Source organism: Hippopotamus amphibius, chromosome 2, assembly GCF_030028045.1.
Source record: "Hippopotamus amphibius kiboko isolate mHipAmp2 chromosome 2, mHipAmp2.hap2, whole genome shotgun sequence".
Classification (NCBI taxonomy): Eukaryota; Metazoa; Chordata; class Mammalia; order Artiodactyla; family Hippopotamidae; genus Hippopotamus; species Hippopotamus amphibius.
In genome coordinates, this window is record NC_080187.1 from 184,445,020 (window position 1) to 184,464,730 (window position 19,711).

The following is a 19,711-nucleotide window of genomic DNA, read 5'->3' on the forward strand; positions in this document are numbered from 1 at the left end:
CTCTTTGTCCGCCGCCTTCTCCTCGATACCTAGTAGCGCGTACAGGTCCATCTGTAAGAGATCCTTGGTCACCGCCATGGTTCCAATCCTGACTGGATTAGTACTACAACTCCCAAGAGTCTAAGCGTGTGGGGGTTCCCGGGGACTGTCGGCCCCAAACCAACGGAATGGCGCTTAGCCCCCTGGGAAATGTCGTGATCCGAGCCAGGTTTGACTGCCTCTGAGAGGGGCGAGCTGTGGCGAATGAACTACGACTCCCAGCAGCCCTCGCGCCCGCCGCCGCGGCTCTCTGGCTGGGGTGACCTTCGTGATTCTCCTGTCAGAGTGCTTGGCTGGCCCGCGCGAGTGGGCGTGGAGAGTAGGGACGGGGCTGGATGAAGGTGCCAGGGGCCCTGGACCTAACCTAAGAGAGCTCTGCTCTGGAGACCCACGCCGCGCCGCGCCGTTTCGGGAACCAGCATGGAGAGTAGGTGCTACGGCTGCGCTGGCAAGTTCACCCTCTTCAAGAAGGAGGCGAGTGTTCTCTCCCCTAGGGCTAGAGGGCCAGGGAGAACGCGGAGTGGAGGGAAATACACAGCACTTGCAGTCCGTAGGCTTGGTTTTGGGGCCCCTCTCCGGCTGTGTGGTTTTGATGAAGTGACTGAGCATCAGTTTCCATTTCTATAAAATGGGTCTAACACTCCGCTTTCGGGGTTGGTGTGAGGATCCAGTGAGGTGCTGGAGGCGAGCATTCCCTATAAAGTGTAAATCGGGCTCCTGTCATTTTTGGAAAGCTAGGCTTTTTTATCCGCCAAGTGTAGGATCCGGCTGTTTCCTTCCCTCCACCCTGCTCCTCTGCAGCCCCGTCTTAGTTAATACTTTGTGACCACTCTCCGTCACACTATGCCCGTTAATCTTTCTGCTCTGAAACCGTCACCATCAAGCAGCCTGCCCTTCCCCTGTTTCTTCAGTTAGATTACCGCCCTTTCCCCTGCCTCAGGGCACCATGGCAAAGTTTCACTTGTTCTCAGCACAGACCTGCCAAGTTCCCCTGGTAAACTGCAGGCTTCCTCGGCCTCAGTTGTGACCAGGAAATAGGAACCAGATAGGATGAATGAATAGCAGGTAGGGTAGCAGATCAGAAACCTGGCTTTTGAAGTCAAAGTGGTCAGGATTCAAATTTGAGCCCTGCTGCCATTCATGGGGTGACCTTGGTTTGGGGAAGTCATGTAACCTCTCTGACCCCATTTAAAATAGAATAATAATGGTGGTCATCAGGATTAAGATAGTATGTATAAGTTGTAAGGGTTAAATCAGGTGATGAATGTTAAGTATTGAGTTTTGTGCCTGGCACACAGTATATGGAGGCTTAATAAATGGAGGCTATTGTTACCATCCCATCCTGAGTCAAGCCTCCTTCCATCTCTGCTAGAGCAGAAAAGGCATGGGCTCTGCACTCTGTTTCTCCTTTGTTGAAGTTAGTGACCTGAAGCATGGGGCTTTGCCTATTTGTCTTTTACACTCCAGTGTCAGGGTAGTGAAGACAGAGTAGAAAGCATGGGAATTTTGCATGAAGTTTTACGAGATTTAAGTAGAAGACTGGAGACTGAGGAATCACTTTACCCTCGACCCCTGGTGTCTCCCCAGTGCTTAGGTGCCCTACTCCTCATCCTCCTCCCAGCAGCTGGTCACAACTTCAGTGTCGCCTCTCTGTGTGTGTTCAGAGAGTCCTAGGGAGGAGCCTGCAGGTGCAGGTGAGAGGTAGACCCCTTGCTTCATGTTTCTTGTAGTACGGCTGTAAGAACTGTGGCCGGGCCTTCTGTTCCGGCTGCCTTAGCTTCAGTGCAGCGGTTCCCCGGGCTGGAAACACCCGCCAGAAAGTCTGCAAGCAGTGCCATGAGGTCCTGACCAGGTGAGAAGCCAACATGGGCGAGGATTCAGCCAAGCATGGCAGCAGGCAGCTGGCCAGGCCTTGCAGCCTTGTGCTCTGTGTCTCGATGTCAGCTCAGGAAGTGTTTGGGGTGGGGAGGCGCTTATAGGCAGATGGCAGGTGACTTCTGACACTAGATTTCTTCTCTACAGAGGATCTTCTCCTGCCAATGCTTCCAAGTGGTCACCACCTCAGAACTATAAGAAGTAAGCACTGAAGGGACAGAGACTAATGGGGATGAGGAAAGGACAAAGGAGCCATAGGGTAGGAGTCTCTTCCCCACCTCTAGATCAAATGAGCACAGGGTCAGGAGAATATCCACCTCTCAGGCTCCTGACTGCCCTCTTGGACTCAGAAAGCAGCGCATCAGTCCTTTCCCCACAAAAGGTTCTTGGTAGACCTCGCCCTCTCAGCTGGACCCTCCTGCCGTTCGGCTGGGTTGGGCTGCAAGGTGACATGAGCAAGGGCCACAGAAAATTATCCGTTGGAGGCCTCCCTAGCTGCCTAGAAATGATTTGAATGGGAAACAGTGAGTGGGTGCCTGAATCCCTCCCTTCTGCATTCTTCAAGAGCTTCTATCTCATGTCCTGCCAGGCGTGTGGCAGCCTTGGAAGCCAAGCAGAAGCCCAGCACTCCCCAGAGCCATGGGCTGACCCAGCAAGACCAAGTCATTGCTGAGCGCCTAGCACAGCTCCGCCAGGAGAACAAGCCCAGTGAGTTGGGGCAGACAGGGTGGAAAGGACACTATCCGGGGCTCCTGGGACTAGGATTCCTTTGGCTCTTACAAGGCTTCTCTATGCCAATTGCAGAGTCAGTGCCCTCGCAGGCAGAGATAGAAGCCAGGCTAGCTGCACTGAGGGATGCACCCCGGGGTTCCATCCCTTCCACCCAGGAGATGGAGGCACGGCTTGCTGCACTGCAGGGCAGAGTTCCACCGTCTCACACCCCCCAGCTGGTGAGTGCTGTGGCTTTGGAGGGATGGAGGTCCTGAGATGAGGACCCAGCCAAAGCCCAGCTACATGTATGCTTAGATACTTTGCAGGAGTACCTTCCGCTCCTGAGGCCTGCTGCCAGGCCAGGGAACCAGGGACAAGCAGCAGGATTGGGTGGGGCAGGAAAGAGTGGCCCCTTGGTCCTGTTGGGGACTGCCAGACCTACTTGATTGCGTGGGCTCTGGAATTGTTCCCTTTCCCTGAGCTTTGGGAACTCCCCAGCATCCACCCCTGACCTAAACCATTCTGAGCCTCATGGTGTGGCTTCCCCCACCCTGCTCCCCACTGAGGTTCCCTCCTCTGAGCAGGCACGTCAGCCATCAGACACCAGGACGCAGGCGCAGCAGGCACAGGATGTGCTGACACAGCTAGCAGCGGAGGTGGCTATTGATGCGAGCTGGGAACGAGGAGGCCCAGGTATCTTCTCTACCTGGGTCCCCCAGGACCTGCCCCCTACTCTTTCCCCAGGTGGGAGAGGCTCTGCTGCCCACACCCTGGGAGATGAATATAAATCAGAGAATAATCAACTACCATTTATTGGGTGTTTACTCCAGTAGGAGCCAGTGTACGCCTAGTGGATAAGTGTGTGGACTGTGACTCCCTGTTCTACCATTAATAGCTGTGTGATCCTCGACACGTTACTGGACCTAAGTCTCACTTTCCTCATCTGTAAAATGGAGGGCTGTGTGGTAAAAGCTACCTCATGGGGAAGTCATGAGGAGTAAATGAGCTAATCCAGTAGTGCTTAGGACCCTGTCTGGCTCATAGCAGCTGCTCAGTGAGTGTTCTCTGCAATGAGGAGGAGGAAGAAGAGGCTATTTAAATTTAATTGAAATTAAATAAAATTTAAGATTCAGTCCCTCAGTGGTACCAGCCACATTTCAAGTGCTCAGTAGCCACACGTGGCTCATAGCTATGACCTTGGACAGCATAAATACAGACCGTGATACGGAATGATCCCGTCATCATAAAAAATTCTTTCGGAGACTGCTGTTCAAAAGCTTCAAAGCAGCAGTTCTCAACCACGGATGATTTTCCCTCCAGGGCCCATTGGGCAATGACTGGAGACTTTTTGGGTGTCACAACTCAGAGGGTACCACTGGCATCTAGTGAGCAGAGGCTGAGGATGCTGTTAAACATCGTATAAAACACAGAACAGCCCTCACAACCAAGAAGTACAGGCATACCTCAGAGATGTTGCGGGTTCAGCTAGGACCACTGCAGTAAAGTGAGTCACAAATTTTTTGGTTTCCTGGTGCATATAAAAATTACGTACACTATACTGTAGTCTATTAAGTGTACAATAGCATATTTTATTTATTTATTTATTTATTTTTTTTCTTGGCACACGGGCTTAGTTGCTCCGCAGCATGTGGGATCTTCCTGGAGCAGGGCTTGAACCTGTGTCCCCTGCATTGGCAGGCGGATTCTTAGCCACTGTGCCACCTAGGAAGCCCTACAATAGCATATTTTAAAAAAAATGTACATACCTTAATTTAAAAATATTTCATTGCTAAAAATTGCTAACCATCATCTGACAACATAGGGTTGCCACAAACCTTCAATTTGTAAAAAAAAAAAAACAACAACAACAAAAAAAACGCACTATCCACGAAGTGCAATAAAGTGAAGCTCAATAAAACAAGGTATGCCTGTATCCTGTCCAAAATGTCACCAGACCCAAGACTAGAAACCCTGCTTTAGAGATACCATCTCATTGTATATCTTCAGTAATCCTATGATTACTGTTATTATCCATACTTTATAAATGAGGAAACCGGCCTGGTGAGCTTAAGGAACTTGACCAAGGTCACACAGCTATTAAGTAAAAAAGCTGGGACTTGAACCCAAAGCTGTCTGACTTCAAACGTCTTGCCCTAAAACTCTGAGCTAAAGGGGACCATGTCAGAGCCAAACCCATTCTGGTAAAATTCTTCCTGCCTAGTGACATTCAAGATCTCAGCTTCCCTGAGGTCCTCTCTGTGCTGCTCCCTGGAAATGCTGATTCCAGCCTGTAAGGCAGAGAGCCTGGCTGGACCTCGGCCTCCCCATATCCTGCTCCTTTCGGGCAGTGATTCTCATGCCATGGGGCACCCACCTTAAGGGCAGCATGTTAAAATATTAGGTGGGTGGGGATGGATTATAATTGAAAAAACGAGGTCTAAGATTACTAGTATTTTACATTTGGGAAAATGGAGGAAATACTCATTTTATTTGTAAAATAAAGCAGAGGAGCTATTGCTGAACAAAAAGCTGATAATCTATGGTTGTTGAGAAATGGGCTCAGTGGTTTCTGATTAGAGATCATGAAATGTCTGCCTCCCTGAATGCACGACTCTTTCCAGCCACCTCTATCCAGAACCACCTCAACCAGGGGGGCCCAGGGGCCCAGAGCACCCGCTCCAAGGGGCAAGCCACCTGGTCCCTGGAGGAGGAGAAGGGGAAGCTGCTGGCTGAGGCAGAGGTCGAGCTTCGGGAGGAGAACACGAGGCAGGAGCGGATCCTGGCCCTCGCCAAGCGCCTGGCTGTGCTGCAGGGACAGGACCCCGACAGAGGTAGAGGCTGGGGAGCAGCCACTCACTCATGTCCACTGGGAAGGCCCCCCACTATCACCCCCAGGCCAAACGCTGCACAGTGGCTGTACTCCCTGCCAGGCTGAGTCAGGGGCCGGGGGGGTCCCTGTGAACAGGGGTCTGTCGCGTTCTGCCCAGAACCGCAAGGAAGGTGCTGGGGCAAAGCAGTGGATGAGGAACAAGTAGCAGCCATTAGGGGGCAGGGGACCCTGGGTCCCTTCAGGTGCAGAGCCCTCTGTTCATGCTCTCCAGCCTGGCAGGGTGGGGCAGGGTCTGATCTGAGTGGCTGCAGAGGCTGCTCTGGAACAGTTTTGGAACAAGTGCCACTGGAAAGCAGACCACTCCTGGGGACAGGAGTCCAGCCACTCAGGTGAGCTCTTAACCTCACTCCTCTTCCTCTACTCCCGTCTCTCCCTCTTTAAGTGACCCTCCAGGACTACCGTCTTCCTGACAGTGATGACGAAGAGGACGAGGAGACAGCCATCCAGAGAGTCCTTCGGCAGGTTGGCCCTGCCTTACCCACCTGACCACCCCTGTCCTGTCCCTGCCACACTGCCCCACCACCAGCCTGGCCCCATTCACTCTGCCTCCGCTCTGGGGCTCGATGGCCAGTAACTCTGCAGCCCCCATTCTGGCTGAGGCCCCCCTGCCCCTGTGACACAGACCTGCCTCCAGCCCCTTGAGATGGGGTATCAGCAGCCATAGACAACAGATAAAGGAAGATGGGTTGAGAGCTAAGGCCACAGAGTACAGAAATACTGTGTGTTGAGGGGGTGCCTGGGGCGGGGAGCTGTACCTCTTCGCCCTGTCCACAGCTCACTGAAGAAGCTGCCCTGGATGAGGCAAGTGGCTTTAACATCCCTGCGGAGCCAACTCTCAGACCCCAAGCCCAATCCTGCAGAGCAGAGCCCAAGGTGAGAAAAAACCCAGACACAGACCCCTGGGCTGCCACCACAGCCTCTCTCCCCGCCTGGCCGACTGTTCCTGCAGCTGCCCTCCCAGACACCATTGGGTACCTTATTCCCCCGTTCCTCCCTGGTCCTTAAAGGCCCAGGCTGTGGCTGCCAGGCCTGAGGCTGAGGAAGAGGAGCTCCCCTGGTGCTGCATCTGCAATGAGGATGCCACCCTGCGCTGTGCTGGCTGCGATGGAGACCTCTACTGTGTCCGCTGCTTCCGGTGGGTGCAGGTGGAATGTTCTTTGGGGCTGGGAGAGTTCCAGGGCCGCCTGTGATCCCTGACCTATATCTGTGCTCCACAGGGAAGGCCATGATGCCTTTGAACTTAAAGAGCACCAGACATCTGCCTACTGCCCCCTGCATAAAGGCCAAGAGCATTGAGGGAACCCTGGTCCTCCCGGAAAGGCCATCCTATAGGCAATCTCACAGGCTGGGGGGCCTTCCAGGGCACCTGATGGGAGAGCACAACAGGGCAGACTGCTTATGAATGTGCCCTTTCCTGAGCCTCAGTCTCTGGAAGGAGGAAGGATTCTCCATTGGAGACCATGACCGGAGGAGCCAGAGGGAAGGCAGAAGTCAGGAGTCTCCAGCATTGACGTCTGGACTGGGAGTGAGGGGCATGATGGGAAGACCAGCCTGAATCTAAGGAGGAGCCTTGAAACTTGCTTAAGGGCCCAGGGCCCTCCACTGGCACTTAGGAGATTTAATGAAGTATGTTGATTCATTGGACCCAGCATCTTTTATCTATAGAACTCTGTGAGTCCTGAGCCTGGGCCCTTGGAGAGGTGGCAAGAGCAGAGTAGGCTCTAAGTCCAGTCCTGTGGGGTGAGGAAAAAGGTTGAGCCATCCCGCAAGCTTCTCCAGGCGGGAACAGTCACACCCATCCTGGTGGTCTCATATACAGTTGGCGTGAATATTCATTCTATTGAACTGAACGGTGCCTCCTGCTCTGGCAGCCCAGCTCAGCCTCCAGGCCCCACCATCTTGGATTACTCAGCCTCTCTAGTACTCAAACACTGCATGCGCAGACGATGAATGCATACCCTGCTAGCATCCTGCCTTACTTCCAAGGGATGCCACCTCCAGGGCTCCTGTCCCAACCTGCCTGCCATTCGGACCCAAAGTCTGTTTCCACCAACTCCTTTCTGATCTGATTCCTGGCCTCTCAGCCTATATCCTTTACACCCCTGTGCTTAGCCCTTGCTTTTTCTCTTTCTGCCTCTGACTTGGAGCTGACTTAAGAAAGAGTCCTCAGCCTGAGGCCTCCTGAATCATTTAGTGGGGGGGGAGGGTTTAGCTTTCCCTGATGCCCTGAGACCCAGCTAGGTTTTTTTTCCTGTTACCTCACCTATGGGTCTTTGCCACCTGGGCTCCTATTGGTGATGCCAGGATGCTGTGTGTCTTAGCCAGATGCCCTCTGCTTGGCCTTGGACCTTGCTTGATGGTGATTTCTCTGATGCAGAACTGTGACCTTTATCTTTGAATTCTCAAGCCCCAGATAGATGGATGGATGGACAGACAGATGGGTGAGGTATGTGGATACAGCCTAGTGACTCAGGATGCTGGCCTATGGTATAACACTCTCTCCCTCCCCCATCCCTCAACACAGATATGCTCCACACTCCATTCAGCTGGGGCTCCTGAAGGTTTTATCCACTTGGCTGCCAAGGAAAGCACTGGGCAACATCCATGACTGGCTCCCAGAAAGCCCAGCTGACAGGAACTAGCTGTGATTGCACATAGACAGGGGTGTCCAAATGTCTCTCCTCATTCTCCATGTTCCTTGTCTGTGTCCCAAGGAGCTGTTTCCCTCTCAGCCCAGGATCCAGGGGTTCAGAGCAGACCTGGCAGTGCTGAAACTGATGAAGGTAGTCTCACAAGGCTTATTTCTGAGGCCGACTGAGTCTCCGAAATTTCTTGAGTTGACTGAGCAGCTCAGAGATAAAAGGCTGAGAAAGAAACAGGGGTGAGATCAAGGTATGGGGTCACACCCACCCAACACACTGCTCTCCCTAATCTCCACCTGACCCCATCGCCTCAGAGTCAGGGAAGGGGAGAAGGACCCAGCACCCAGCTTTCCTCTTCACTAGCTGTGCCCCACTGGGTCTCCTCTTACCTCCAGACCAGCAGAGCATCCCTTACCTCTGTGGGGCGGGGGCAGTTTTGGAGAATAGCCTAGTGGAAGAAAGCAAAGAGTTGGTCCTGGAGCCACAGCACTTTTTCATGAGACCTCAGTCAGTCTCCCAGCAATTCTCCCCTCTAAACTGGTTCTCCCCACACTGGATGCAAGGGCAGAACCTGGGTTCTTGGGTTCCCCTTGGTCCAAGCCCAGCTTCCATCCCCCAACCCCTGGGCCTGGGGCCCAGCTCCCCGCACCCCCCCCCCCCATTCTACCTCCAACTGAGTGTGCTGCTCCTCTGTGGATAGTTCCATGAGAGCCTCCAGGTCGATCTCAGGCTCAGAAGGAGTTGATTGATCCTGTTTGGGAATCACATGGGGCTCAGAGGAGCCTGGCCAGCTGGTGCTGGAGTAAAAGTTACTGTCAGGGGTTCACCTATCTCCTACTCTATTTGCCATGTTCAGTTCCTTTCCTCAGCTTACTCAAACCACCCATTCATCCTTCCATTCAACAGTTACTGAATACCTACTATGGTCTACCTGAAACAGTCTAGGGTTCTTTAAAAAGAGTATCTGTTTGGGGCTTCCTAGGTGGCTCAGTGGTTGAGAATCCGCCTGCCAATGCAGGGGACACGGGTTCGATCCCTGCTCTAGGAAGATTCCCACATGCCACGGAGCAACTAAGCCCATGAGCCACAACTACTGAGCCTGTGCTTTAGAGCCCGTGAGCCACAACTATTGAGCCCATGTGCTGCAACTACTGAAGCCCACGTGCCTAGAGCCCATGCTCCACAACAAGAGAAGCCACGGCAATGAGGAGCCCGCGCACCACAACGAAGAGTAGCCCCCACTCACCGCAACTAAAAGAAAGACCATGCACAGCAAAAAAAAAAAAAAAAAAAAAAAAAAAAGACCCAACACAGCCAGTAAAATAAATAAATCTATTAAAAAAAAAAGAGTATCTGTTTAATTTCAAGAGATATAGACATTGTTAGTAGGGATGTAAAATGGTGCAGCTGCTTTGGAAAACAATTTGGCAGTTCCTTAAAGTGTTAAATATAGGGGACTTCCCTGGTGGTCCAGTGGTTAAGAATCCGCCTTCCAGTACAGGGGATGTGGGTTGAATACCTGGTCAGGGGAACTAAGATCCCACATGTTGCAGGGCAACTAAGTTCATGTGCCACATCTACTGAGCTCAGGCGCTCTGGAGCCTGCATGCCACAACTAGAAAGTCTGCGCACCACAGCTAGAGAGAAACCTGTGCGCCGTGACAAAGAGCCTGTGCACCCCAACGAAAGATCCTGCATGCTGCAACTAAGACCAGACATAGCCAAATAAATAAAAAATTTTTTTAAATGTTAAATAAAGAGTTATCATCTGACCCAACAATGCCACTCCTAGGTCTATTCCCAAAAGAAGTGAAAACATATGTCCACATAAAAATTGCATATGAATGTTCATAGCAGCATTATTCATATTCATATGTCCATCAACTGGTGAACGGATAAATAAAATATGATGTAGACATACAATATTTTTCAGCAATTAAAAAAAAGCAAGAAAGCAAGAATAAATTCATGCTACAACATGGATTAACCTTGAAAACAGTGAAAGAAGCCAGTTACAAAAGGCTTCATGTTCTATGATTCAATTTGTATGAAATGTCCAGAATAGGTAAATCTATAGAGAACCAAAGTAGATTAGTAGTTGTCTAAGGCTGGGTGTGGTGGTAGTAGGGAATGGGGTGTGACTGCTAACTGGTACAGGGTTCTCTTTTATGGGTAATAAAATGTTCCAAAATCAGACTGTGTTGATGGTTGTACAACCTTGTGAAGATACTTAAAACCATTAGATTTTATACTTTAAGTGGGAATTGTATGGTATGTGAATCATATCTCAATAAAGCTATCTTTAAAACATTATAGTCATTGAAAAAATTTAAGCGATACAGAGTTTATAAAATTAAAAATGAAAGAAGCTAAAGAGAATGAGAGACCAAACCACAGAGTAGGAGAAAATATTTGCAAAAGTTATATCTGATAAAGGACTGTTATCTAAAATATACGAATAACTCTTGAAACCAACAATAAATGAACAGTCCAATTTAAAAATGGAGAAAAGATCTGAATATCTGCCTCACCAAAGAAGATATGCGGATGGCAAATAACATATGAGAAGATGCTAAACACTATATGACATTAGGGAATTGCAAATGTAAATAACAGTGAGATACCATTACATACCTATTAAAATGGCAAAAACCAAAAACAAACCTAAAACACCAAATGGTGATGAGGCTGTGAAGCAACAGGTACTCTCATTCATTGCTGGTGGGAATGCAAAATGGCATTAACCCCTTTGGAAGACAGTTTGGTACTTTCTTACAAAATAAAACATACTTTTATTATACAAAACAGCACTTGTGTTCCTTGGTATTTATCCAGATGAGTTGAACACATGTCTACACGAAAACCTGCACATGAATGCTTATAGTGGCTTTATTCATAACTGCCAAAACTTGCATGCAACCAAGATGTCCTTCAGTAGGTAAATGAATAAATAAATGGGGGTACATCCAAACAATGGAATATTATTCAGTGCTAAAACAAAATGAGCTGTCAAGCCATAAAAAGACATGGAGGAAGCTTAAATGCATATTACCAAGTGAAAGTAACCAATCTACATAGTCTACATACTGTACAATTCCAACTGTATGACATTCTGGAAAAAGCAAATCTATGGAGACAATAAAAAAATCAGTGGTTGCCAGAGGTTAGGGTGGAACGAGGGATAAATGGGTGGAATGCAGAGGATTTTTAGGGCAATGAAACTACTCTATATGATACTATAAGTGTGAGTACATGTCATTACACAGTTGTGAAAACCCATAGAATATATAACACCAAGAGCGAATCCTAACAGAAACTGTGAACTCTGGGTGATTATGATGTGTCAATATAAATTCATCAACTGCAACAAATGGACTACTCTAGTCAGGGATGTTGACAGTGGGAGAGACTGCTTGTGTGGGGACAGGAAGAATATGGAAATTCTCTGTACCTTCTGCTTAATTTTGCTGTGAACCTAAAACTGCTCTAAAAAATAAAGTCTTATTTTTTTAAAAAAGATGCACAGCAAAAGAAACCATTGACAAAATGAAAAGGCAACCTACTGAATAGGATAAAATATTTGCAAATCATGTATATGATAAGGGGTTAATATCTAAAATACATAAAGAACTCATACAATTCAATAGCAAAAGAAAAATCTAATTTTTAAAAAATGGGCAGAGGATCTGAATAGACATCTTTCAAAGAAGACACACATGTGGCCAACAAGTACACGAAAAGATGTTCAAAATCACTAATCATGAGGGAGATGCAAACCAAAACCACAATGAGGTATCACCTCACACCTGTTAGAAGAGCTATTATCAAAAGGACAACAAGTATTGCTATTAGTTGGTAAAGACATACTTTTCATTTTACATCTCTGTGTACCATTTTATTATTTAAACATTTTAATCATGTGCATGCATTTTAAAAATAAAATAGCAAAAAAAAAGTGTTGGTGAGGGTGTGAGAAAAGGGAACCTTTGTGCACTGTTGGTAGGAATGTAAATTAGTGCAGGCACCATGGAAAACAGTATGGAGGTCCCTCAAAAAATTAAAAATAGGGCTTTCCTGGTGGTGCAGTGGTTAAGAATCTGCCTGCCAACTCAGGGGACATGGGTCTGATCCCTGGGCCGGGAAGTTCCCACACGCCACGGAGCAACTAAGCCTGTGCGCCACAACTATTGAGCCTGTGCTTTAGAGCCCGTGAGCCACAACTATTGAGCCCATGTGCTGCAGTTACTGAAGCCTGCACATCTAGAGCCCGTGCTCCACAAACAAGAGAAGCCACTGCAATGAGGAGCCCACGCACCACAATGAAGAGTAGCCCCCACTTGCTGTGACTAGAGAAGGCCCATATGCAGCATCGAAGACCCAAGACAGCCAATAAATTAATTAATTAAAAAAAAAAAGGTAAGTGCTGGGACTTCCCTGGCAGTCCAGTGGTTAAGACACCATGCTTCCCTTGAAGAGGGAATGGGTTTGATCCCTGGCTGGGGAACTAAGATTCTGCATGTCATGTGGTGTGGCCAAATAAATAAATAAGTAAATAATAAAAAAAAATAATAAAATAAACTTGTTAAAAAAAAAAAAACCTCCCTCTCTGTTTAAAAAAAAAAGTGCTATTTGGGGAAATGTTCCGTATCTTGATGGGGTAGTGGTTATATATGGCAAAGTGCATTCAAATGTGCACTTCAAAAACAGGCAAATTTTATTGTCTGTCAATTATACTTCAATAAAAGTGATTTAGAAAAGAAAGAAAGAAAAAAGATGCCTCACTTACCCTCTCATTCCTTCCACTACCAATGGGTAACCACTGTTAACAGTTTTGGTCCTTTTATACACTTTTAAAAATAAAGAGTGCTAGGGCTCTAAGTTAATTCTTTCACCCTAAGCTCTAGACTTTCCCCTTTGCTTCCTTGGTTTCTAGCTCATCTGATTTAGCATTCATTCACTAAATGCATATTTATTGAGAGCATGCTGTGCATCAAGCATTGTGATGAGTCCTGGGGCCATAACAGCAAGACAGACAGACATGATCTTGCCCTTGAAAAGCTTATAGTCTCCTGAGGGATACAGACAAGTGAAATGGCAGTTATAATACAAGGCAATAAGCACTCTGATGAGACACTTTGGGAGCACATGGAAGGGGAACCTCACCAAGGCTGGGGTTTAAGAAGTCTTCCAGGAAGAAGTGGCTTCTAATACGAGACCTGAAGGCTGAGTAGGAGTTACCAAGATGTTAATCCTTCATGATGGAGTAACAGGGACTGGATTTATTCTTTCAAAATAAGTAACTAGATAACTAGACAAAAATATATGAACTGTGTTTTCAGCCTTTAGACAACAGGTTGCTCAGCACTACCTGGGAAAGAAGGGAGACGAAAGAGGTAAACTCTATAATTGTCCTGGATGTCTTCCTGAAGAGAGGGCGATCCCAAGCAGAGCACAGTGGTCATACTAAACTGATATGACAGATATCAGAGTTCAGGGTTGAGGTGGCTGGAAGTTGCCAAAGTTCTGGAAAGGAGGGAGTTATGAAGAAAGAGACCTCCAGAAATCTGCATATGGATTCTCCTGAGTCTTTGCTGAACACAAGATACACATTCACAGGGTAAAACTTCACAAGGCCAGGTACTATGAGGCACTGTAGGCACAGAGATGAACAGTTGCCAGACCTCATGGAGGACTGACAGACAAGTCAAGTTCCACTCAGTCAGAGTGGACAGTTATCACTGATCATACAGAAATCCAGGAGACCTCAGAAGGGCCCTGCTTTACTTGGGGAGTAAATTATTTCCTAGATTAAAGGCTACTCTAGAATCACCCCAACAGAACATAAAAACAAGCTTCAGAAGGGTCAAATTGAACCACAAGTAGCTAAATTGCATTCTAGAACAAAGTCCAACACTCTAAAGGAAGAAAAAAATCCAGTTACCCAACAACATAAAATTCACAACGTCCAGCATCCAATCAAAAATCACTAGTCATGCCAAGAAGCAGGACATGTGACCTATAAGCAGTAGAAAAAAAAAAATCAATAAATAGAAGCAGATCAGATATGACAGAGATGATGGAATTAGTAAATGAGGAAAATGTGAACATAGTAACGAGAGATATGGAAGACATGAGAAAGAACCAAATGAAGCATCTAGAGATGAAAAATATAATATTTTAAAGAAAAAGTTACTGGATGGAATTAACAGCATATTTGACACTACAGAAAAAAATATTTAAATTTGAAGAAATAGCAAAAGAAATTAGCCAAAATGAAGCATGGAGAGAAAAAAAACTGGTAGAAAAGAAGAGAACAGAGCCTTGGTGACCTGTGGGACCATATCAAGTGGTCTAACATATGTATGATTAGGGGAATTCCCTGGTGGTCCAGTGGGTAAGACTCTGCACTCCCAATGCAGGGGGCCTGGGTTCGATCCCTGGTCAGGGAACTAGATCCTGCATGCATGCCGCAACTAAGAGTTTGCATGATGCAACTAAGAGCCCACATGCAGCAACTAAAGATCCTGCATGCCACAATGAAGGTCCTGCATGCTGCAACTGAGACCCGGAGCAGCCTAAACAAATAAATAAATAAATAACAACAACAAAAAGCCATATGTGTAATTGGAATCCCAGAATGTGCAGACTGGGGCCAAATAATAAAAACACATTCTCATGATTATTACTCCACCTCTAAAAAAGGATTTGTCCTTCTCCCAAAACCATTTTATATCATTTATGACATTAACTATATGTATATTGAACATAGGGAATGTATATCACTGAGAGTCAGATTGCCACTGCAGTCTGGTGTTGAGAACATGGGCTTAAATCATAATCCAAAATCTTCTTTCCCTCAAGCATATTTTTAATTCTCAGAAAAGGAGCAGATATATCAAACAACTCTGACTGAAGTGAACAAGTATGGTCCACTTGTGACTCGGTATTACATGTGGTGGTTTCCTGCCGGATGCTGCCTGATTTGACCCCTTTCTCAGCTCCACTCCATTCACTGTTCCCTTACTCCTGATCTCTCTGCCACAGAAACCAGCAATCGAGTAAAGTTCAGAGAGGAGCTAACACATGTTTGTTTCACATTTCATATATATACAAATGTTTCATATTTCATATACCTGGGCCCATGGCAGTGAAAGCACTGTCCAGTCCTAACCACTGGACCACCAGGGAATTCCCGACAATGCATTTGTTGTTGTTGTTATTTTTTGGGGGGTACACCAAGTTCAATCATCTGTTTTTATACACATATCCCTGTCTGACAATGCATTTTTAAAGTTGTAAGTTTAATAGATTGTTTCTTAAAATGTCATCACTTTAAAAGGGCTGTATCAAAATGCATGGTGTCATAGAAGCTATAAGAAAGGAATGTTTCAAAACTCTGGGTGGTCAACAGTGTCCCCTGCTGATGTGTACGCTAGATTTAGCCCCAAGGTAGCGATAGGTGACTTTGCCAAGAGGGCTCAATAGAGTGGTGGGAACAGAAGTCAGATTACAGTGGTTTGAATAGGAAGGGAAAGAGTAAGTAAAGGCTCTGAGTTGGTACAAATCCTTTAAGGAGCCTTGTAAAGGAGACAGGAAATAGGGGATGGTAACCAAAGAGGGGCATGTTACTAAACAAGAGTCTCCTTAAAATAGAAGAAACTCCTATTTCTGGAGAACAGGAGCTCCAGGCCCCCAGGTCAGTTTGTATTGTTGAACCCAGACTTGGCTCTAAAGCAGGCTGCACACCCAGTAAGAAGAGGTGGAGCCCTCCAACAAAGAAAGGTTGGGTCACACTAAACTAAAGTAAACAAATAGTGACACAACCTACTCCTGGATCCATTCCCAGTGGTGCTATCCAAGGTGGGCATGTGGTGGGAAGCCCCGGTGAGTGGAGAGGGGCTCCATGAAGGAAGAACTGAGGCAGGGTAAGCCTGGAGACTGGGTTGCCTCAATCTCTGCCCAAGATGACCAGCCACCTGGGGCTTCCCCAGCCACTTGCCTGCTTCCTGCTGAAAAGAGCAGGGATTAGGAGAGGAACTAACACCTGGCACCTTTGGACAATTGCCATGGCAACTTTAGGCCAGGTATTTTATTCCAGTCATTGCCTGGGAGCGGTCCTCCCACATGTCCTGATTTCCAATGTTATGAGCTCATTACTCTACAGCTTTCCCCCTGCCTTGATCTTGCAAAACAAGATTCTTTGGCTAGTGTCTCTCTCTGAGGCCTGGAAGGATTTGCCCTGAGGTGTCTGAAATATGAGACTTTTTATGCAAAGGCACAACAATCTGAAATTGAAACTGATCCAGAGAGGGAGGGTGTGGGCAGGAGTAAAGGGCAGTGGAGATATCCTGCAAGGTCAGAGTAGACATAGGCTGAGAAAGTTTGCCTCTCCTCTCCCAGCTCTAGGGCATCTCCCTCCCCTCAAGTGGTCCAGGATGCCACCAGGGACACTGTCAACACTTGGACCAAACCGACAAATGACACAGTGAGCCTCACAAGACAGCCTGGGCCACATGCATCACTCTTCCCCACCTCCAACCACAGGACCACTGACACAGCCTTTACCTGGGAGAATCACAAGCCCTTGCTGCCCCCCAAAGAAAAGACAGGACCTGAGTAAGGAAAGAAAGAAACAAGGACCATGGCATGTGGACAAGGAGGACTCAGGTGTCTGGCTTGGTACAGTGGTTCTTGCTGGCCACATGTTAGAATCAGCAGTGAAGCTTACGAAAAAGACCAGTGCCTGGGCCCCACCCTAGTAGACTGAAATTCAGTTGAAGTGCAGCTTCAGATTATTTCTGAAATACTTCAGGTGTGGAGAACCACTAGCAGCTTGAATAAGTGCTCAGACGCTACAGGCAGAGTCCCAGCTCCTGGTCCTGGGGGTCCCTTGGGCTAGTTACTCAACGTTTCTAAGCCTCCATTTCCTCCACGGTAAAACAGTACCTACCTAATGGACTTGTGGGGAGAGCTGAATGAAATAATTATGCCAGGTGCTGGGCACTGTGCTTAGTGCATAAAGTGCTCAAAATGTTGTTGTTGGAACAGCATGTATTCCTACACTAGGATCCCAATTTTGAGGTATCTAGATTAAAAAAAAAAAGTGCTACTCTCCCAGGGCGGGGTTGAGGGGAGTCAGTCAGAGCCACGGCCAAGGCTAGGCCAGGTGCTGGGATTAGCGCTCACTATTGGTCACTCTGACATTCTAGTCCAGCACCCTGTTTTGAGATGATGGAAATGTTCTGTATCTGTGCTGGCAACTTGATAGCCACTAGCCACCTGGAGGTATGGGGCACTTGAAATGTGGCTAGTGTGACCTAAGAACTGAACGTTTAATTTTATTTAATTTCCATCAGTTTAAAGCTGAATAGCTACACATGGCAGATAGAGGCAGGAAAGAACAATGTCGCTCTAGACATGTTCTTGTGTTGAGTATGAAAGTAAATAAAGACATAAAGAAAAATAGCTCCTCTGCTATCTCAACTGAGCCTCAAAAAGTCCAACAAAGGAGATATGACAGGCAATGATAGCCCCATTTTATAGATTAGGAAACTAAGTCTTGGAGATGTAAAAAGACCTGCCCCAGATCATGAAGAGAGAAGGCAGAGCCCAGACCGGAAGCAGGCAGATTTCAGGACCGCAAAACCATGCTTCACTTGTGGGGAAAAACTTTCTTTCCATGGGAGCATCTTTCATTTGCCCTCCAGCTTCTCCTGAGGCCTCAGAGCAGGCTCCTTCCCAGCCCCCTGACCCCCCACGTCCTACCCACCTGGAAGAGCTCCTGAACCTGGGCGTCCACCCACTGCTCCATCTCCAGCCAGCGCTGGAGCTGCCCCCGGTCATACTTCACCGTCAGCCGGCTGGGTTTCCGGGACCTGGACACTTTCGAGGGGTCGGGCTGGGACTTTGACTCTGAGTCTGTGGATGACGTCCTCCTGCTCCTCCTAGAAGCCCACTGGACCTTCTTACTTGGATTCTCCTTGTCCGGGTTGGGAGATGTGCAGGAAGTAGGGCTTGAAGACAGCATGGAAGGATTGGTTTGGGCAAGAAGCCGGGAAAAACTTTTAGTCAGAGCAAGAGAGCCAGGGAATGAGGAGACAGAATCGAAGGCGAGGGCAGCAGAGAAGAAATGAAGGCAGGCGGGAGGGAGGGCCAAGTCTCCTGCAGAGGTGGGGGTCAAAGATCAACAGGCCTTTGTCTGATGCTGGGAATGCCAGTCTTCTGGCTCCCGCTGCCAGCGAGTGGCACTCCTGAGCCGTGTCCCGGCCTCCCTTTCTGCAGCTGCTGGGACCTAGTGATATACCGAGCAAAGGTCAAGAGGGTGCTATGCCTCTGGAGGAGGAAGAGGCCCTTGGATCCTGAGGGTGCAGGACTCTGACCCGAGTCATACTCACCTGAGAGGGATCAGCATCCCACTTTCCTGGGACTGGATCCACCTGGGCCCTCAGATGCTGTGGTCACACAGACCCTGCAGGAGTAGGGTCCCTGGCTGGCAAGGGCTCCTGCTCAGCATGTGGTGCTGCTAAGGGCAGAGTCACATCAGGGATAATTAGAGGGGTGGTTATCCCTGGCCCTCGTGAGGTCAGTACCCTCTCTGTCTGAGTGTGAGCTGCCTTTAGGAACGTGAAGGAAGAGGCACTCCCCTGGCCCTGTGTGTTTGCAAAGGTGAGCTTGTCTCCCAAGCCCATTCCCCAGAGGCAACTGCTTAGGAAGCCATGTTTATCATCACATGACCCTCCCCTGACTCACACGTCCTGGCACACTCACGTGTCCTGCAGACCTGGCATTTACCCAGGTGTCAAGCACTATTACTTCTAGACATACTTGCATTCTAAAGGAAGGATTTTTTTTAATGAGACATACTTGCATTCTAAAGGAAGGATTTTTTTTAATGAGACATACTTGCATTCTAAAGGAAGGATTTTTTTTTAATGAATTTATGTTTCAATTTTTGGCTGTTGGGTCTTCGTTGTTGCACGTGGGCTTTCTCTAGTGTGGTGAGTGGGGGCTACTCTTCATTGTAGTATGAGGGCTTCTCATTGCAGTGGCTTCTTCTGTTGTGGAGCACAGGCTCTAGGCGTACAGGCTTCAGTAGTTGTGGCATGCAGGCTCAGTAGTTGTGGCTCGAGGGCTCTAGAGCACAGGCTCAGCAGTTGTGGCACATGGGCTTAGTTGCTCCGTGGTATGTGGGATCTTCCCGGACCAGGGACTGAACCTGTGTCTCCTGCATTGGCAGGCGGATTCTTAATCACTGAGCCACCAGGGAAGTCCCAGGAAGGATGTTTTTGTTTGTTTATACAGTCTTTTGTAACAAAAATTTCAAAACTTTTTAGAAAAGTTACACAACAGAAGAATACTATAACTTTTGTTTAATGAACAGCTCAGAAGGACAAAGGAAAAATGAAAGTGTCTCTCTTCTCCCCACTCCTACTCCCTAGAAGCAATCCCCCAACAGCTTCTGGTTTTAGTTCTCCTGTGATCACCGTTATTCCTGTGTGTGACAGCATAGATTTGCCCATTTTAGATAGTATCTCTTGTCTCTTCAGTATGAACA

The 19,711-nt window shown here is 47.8% G+C and overlaps 3 protein-coding genes and 1 non-coding gene across 9 annotated transcripts in view; 2 read left to right on the forward strand and 2 right to left on the reverse strand.

Annotated features, from left to right (window-relative positions):
• DNAJC17 (DnaJ heat shock protein family (Hsp40) member C17) overlaps positions 1 to 190 on the reverse strand; it is a 45,473-nt gene extending 45,283 nt beyond the window's left edge. Inside the window, exon 1 of the mRNA XM_057721717.1 lies at positions 1 to 190. Coding sequence (XP_057577700.1) covers positions 1 to 78 — 78 coding nt within the window. The 5' untranslated portion in view covers positions 79 to 190.
• On the forward strand, positions 148 to 9,468 carry ZFYVE19 (zinc finger FYVE-type containing 19). 2 transcript variants are annotated; one of them, XM_057721713.1, is made up of 11 exons: positions 148 to 513; positions 1,770 to 1,891; positions 2,062 to 2,115; positions 2,480 to 2,622; positions 2,719 to 2,864; positions 3,210 to 3,318; positions 5,247 to 5,456; positions 5,898 to 5,977; positions 6,290 to 6,388; positions 6,523 to 6,650; positions 6,733 to 9,468. In XM_057721713.1, the coding sequence occupies exons 1-11, from the start codon at positions 460 to 462 to the stop codon at positions 6,809 to 6,811; spliced, it is 1,224 nt and encodes a 407-aa protein (XP_057577696.1). In that variant the 5' UTR covers positions 148 to 459; the 3' UTR covers positions 6,812 to 9,468. The 2 variants fall into 2 exon arrangements, with proteins under 2 accessions (XP_057577696.1, XP_057577698.1); XM_057721715.1 differs by having other exon boundaries at positions 2,504 to 2,622.
• PPP1R14D (protein phosphatase 1 regulatory inhibitor subunit 14D) overlaps positions 8,063 to 19,711 on the reverse strand; it is a 20,185-nt gene continuing 8,536 nt past the window's right edge. The window contains exons 2-6 of one of the 5 annotated variants that reach the window (XM_057721721.1): positions 18,552 to 18,679; positions 17,927 to 18,170; positions 8,825 to 8,908; positions 8,573 to 8,605; positions 8,063 to 8,379 (exon numbers count right to left, since the gene is read on the reverse strand). In XM_057721721.1, the coding sequence (XP_057577704.1) occupies positions 8,314 to 8,379; positions 8,573 to 8,605; positions 8,825 to 8,908; positions 17,927 to 18,170; positions 18,552 to 18,568 (444 nt within the window). In that variant the 5' untranslated portion in view covers positions 18,569 to 18,679 and the 3' untranslated portion in view covers positions 8,063 to 8,313. Of the gene's footprint in view, positions 8,380 to 8,546; positions 8,606 to 8,824; positions 8,955 to 17,926; positions 18,680 to 19,711 lie in introns of those variants that run through there. The other 4 variants (XM_057721719.1, XM_057721720.1, XM_057721722.1 and 1 more) reach the window with 4 other exon arrangements.
• On the forward strand, positions 14,534 to 14,606 carry TRNAG-CCC (transfer RNA glycine (anticodon CCC)). The gene has a single exon. It is a non-coding gene; the product is annotated as a tRNA-Gly (tRNA).

Coding starts and splice junctions, on each gene's coding strand:
- ZFYVE19 (XM_057721713.1), top strand. CDS start 460: ATGGAGAGTAGGTGCTACGGCTGCGCTGGCAAGTTCACCCTCTTCAAG. Junction 2,116..2,479: donor CCACCTCAGAACTATAAGAA/GTAAGCACTGAA, acceptor GCATTCTTCAAG/AGCTTCTATCTCATGTCCTG. Junction 6,651..6,732: donor TACTGTGTCCGCTGCTTCCG/GTGGGTGCAGGT, acceptor TGTGCTCCACAG/GGAAGGCCATGATGCCTTTG.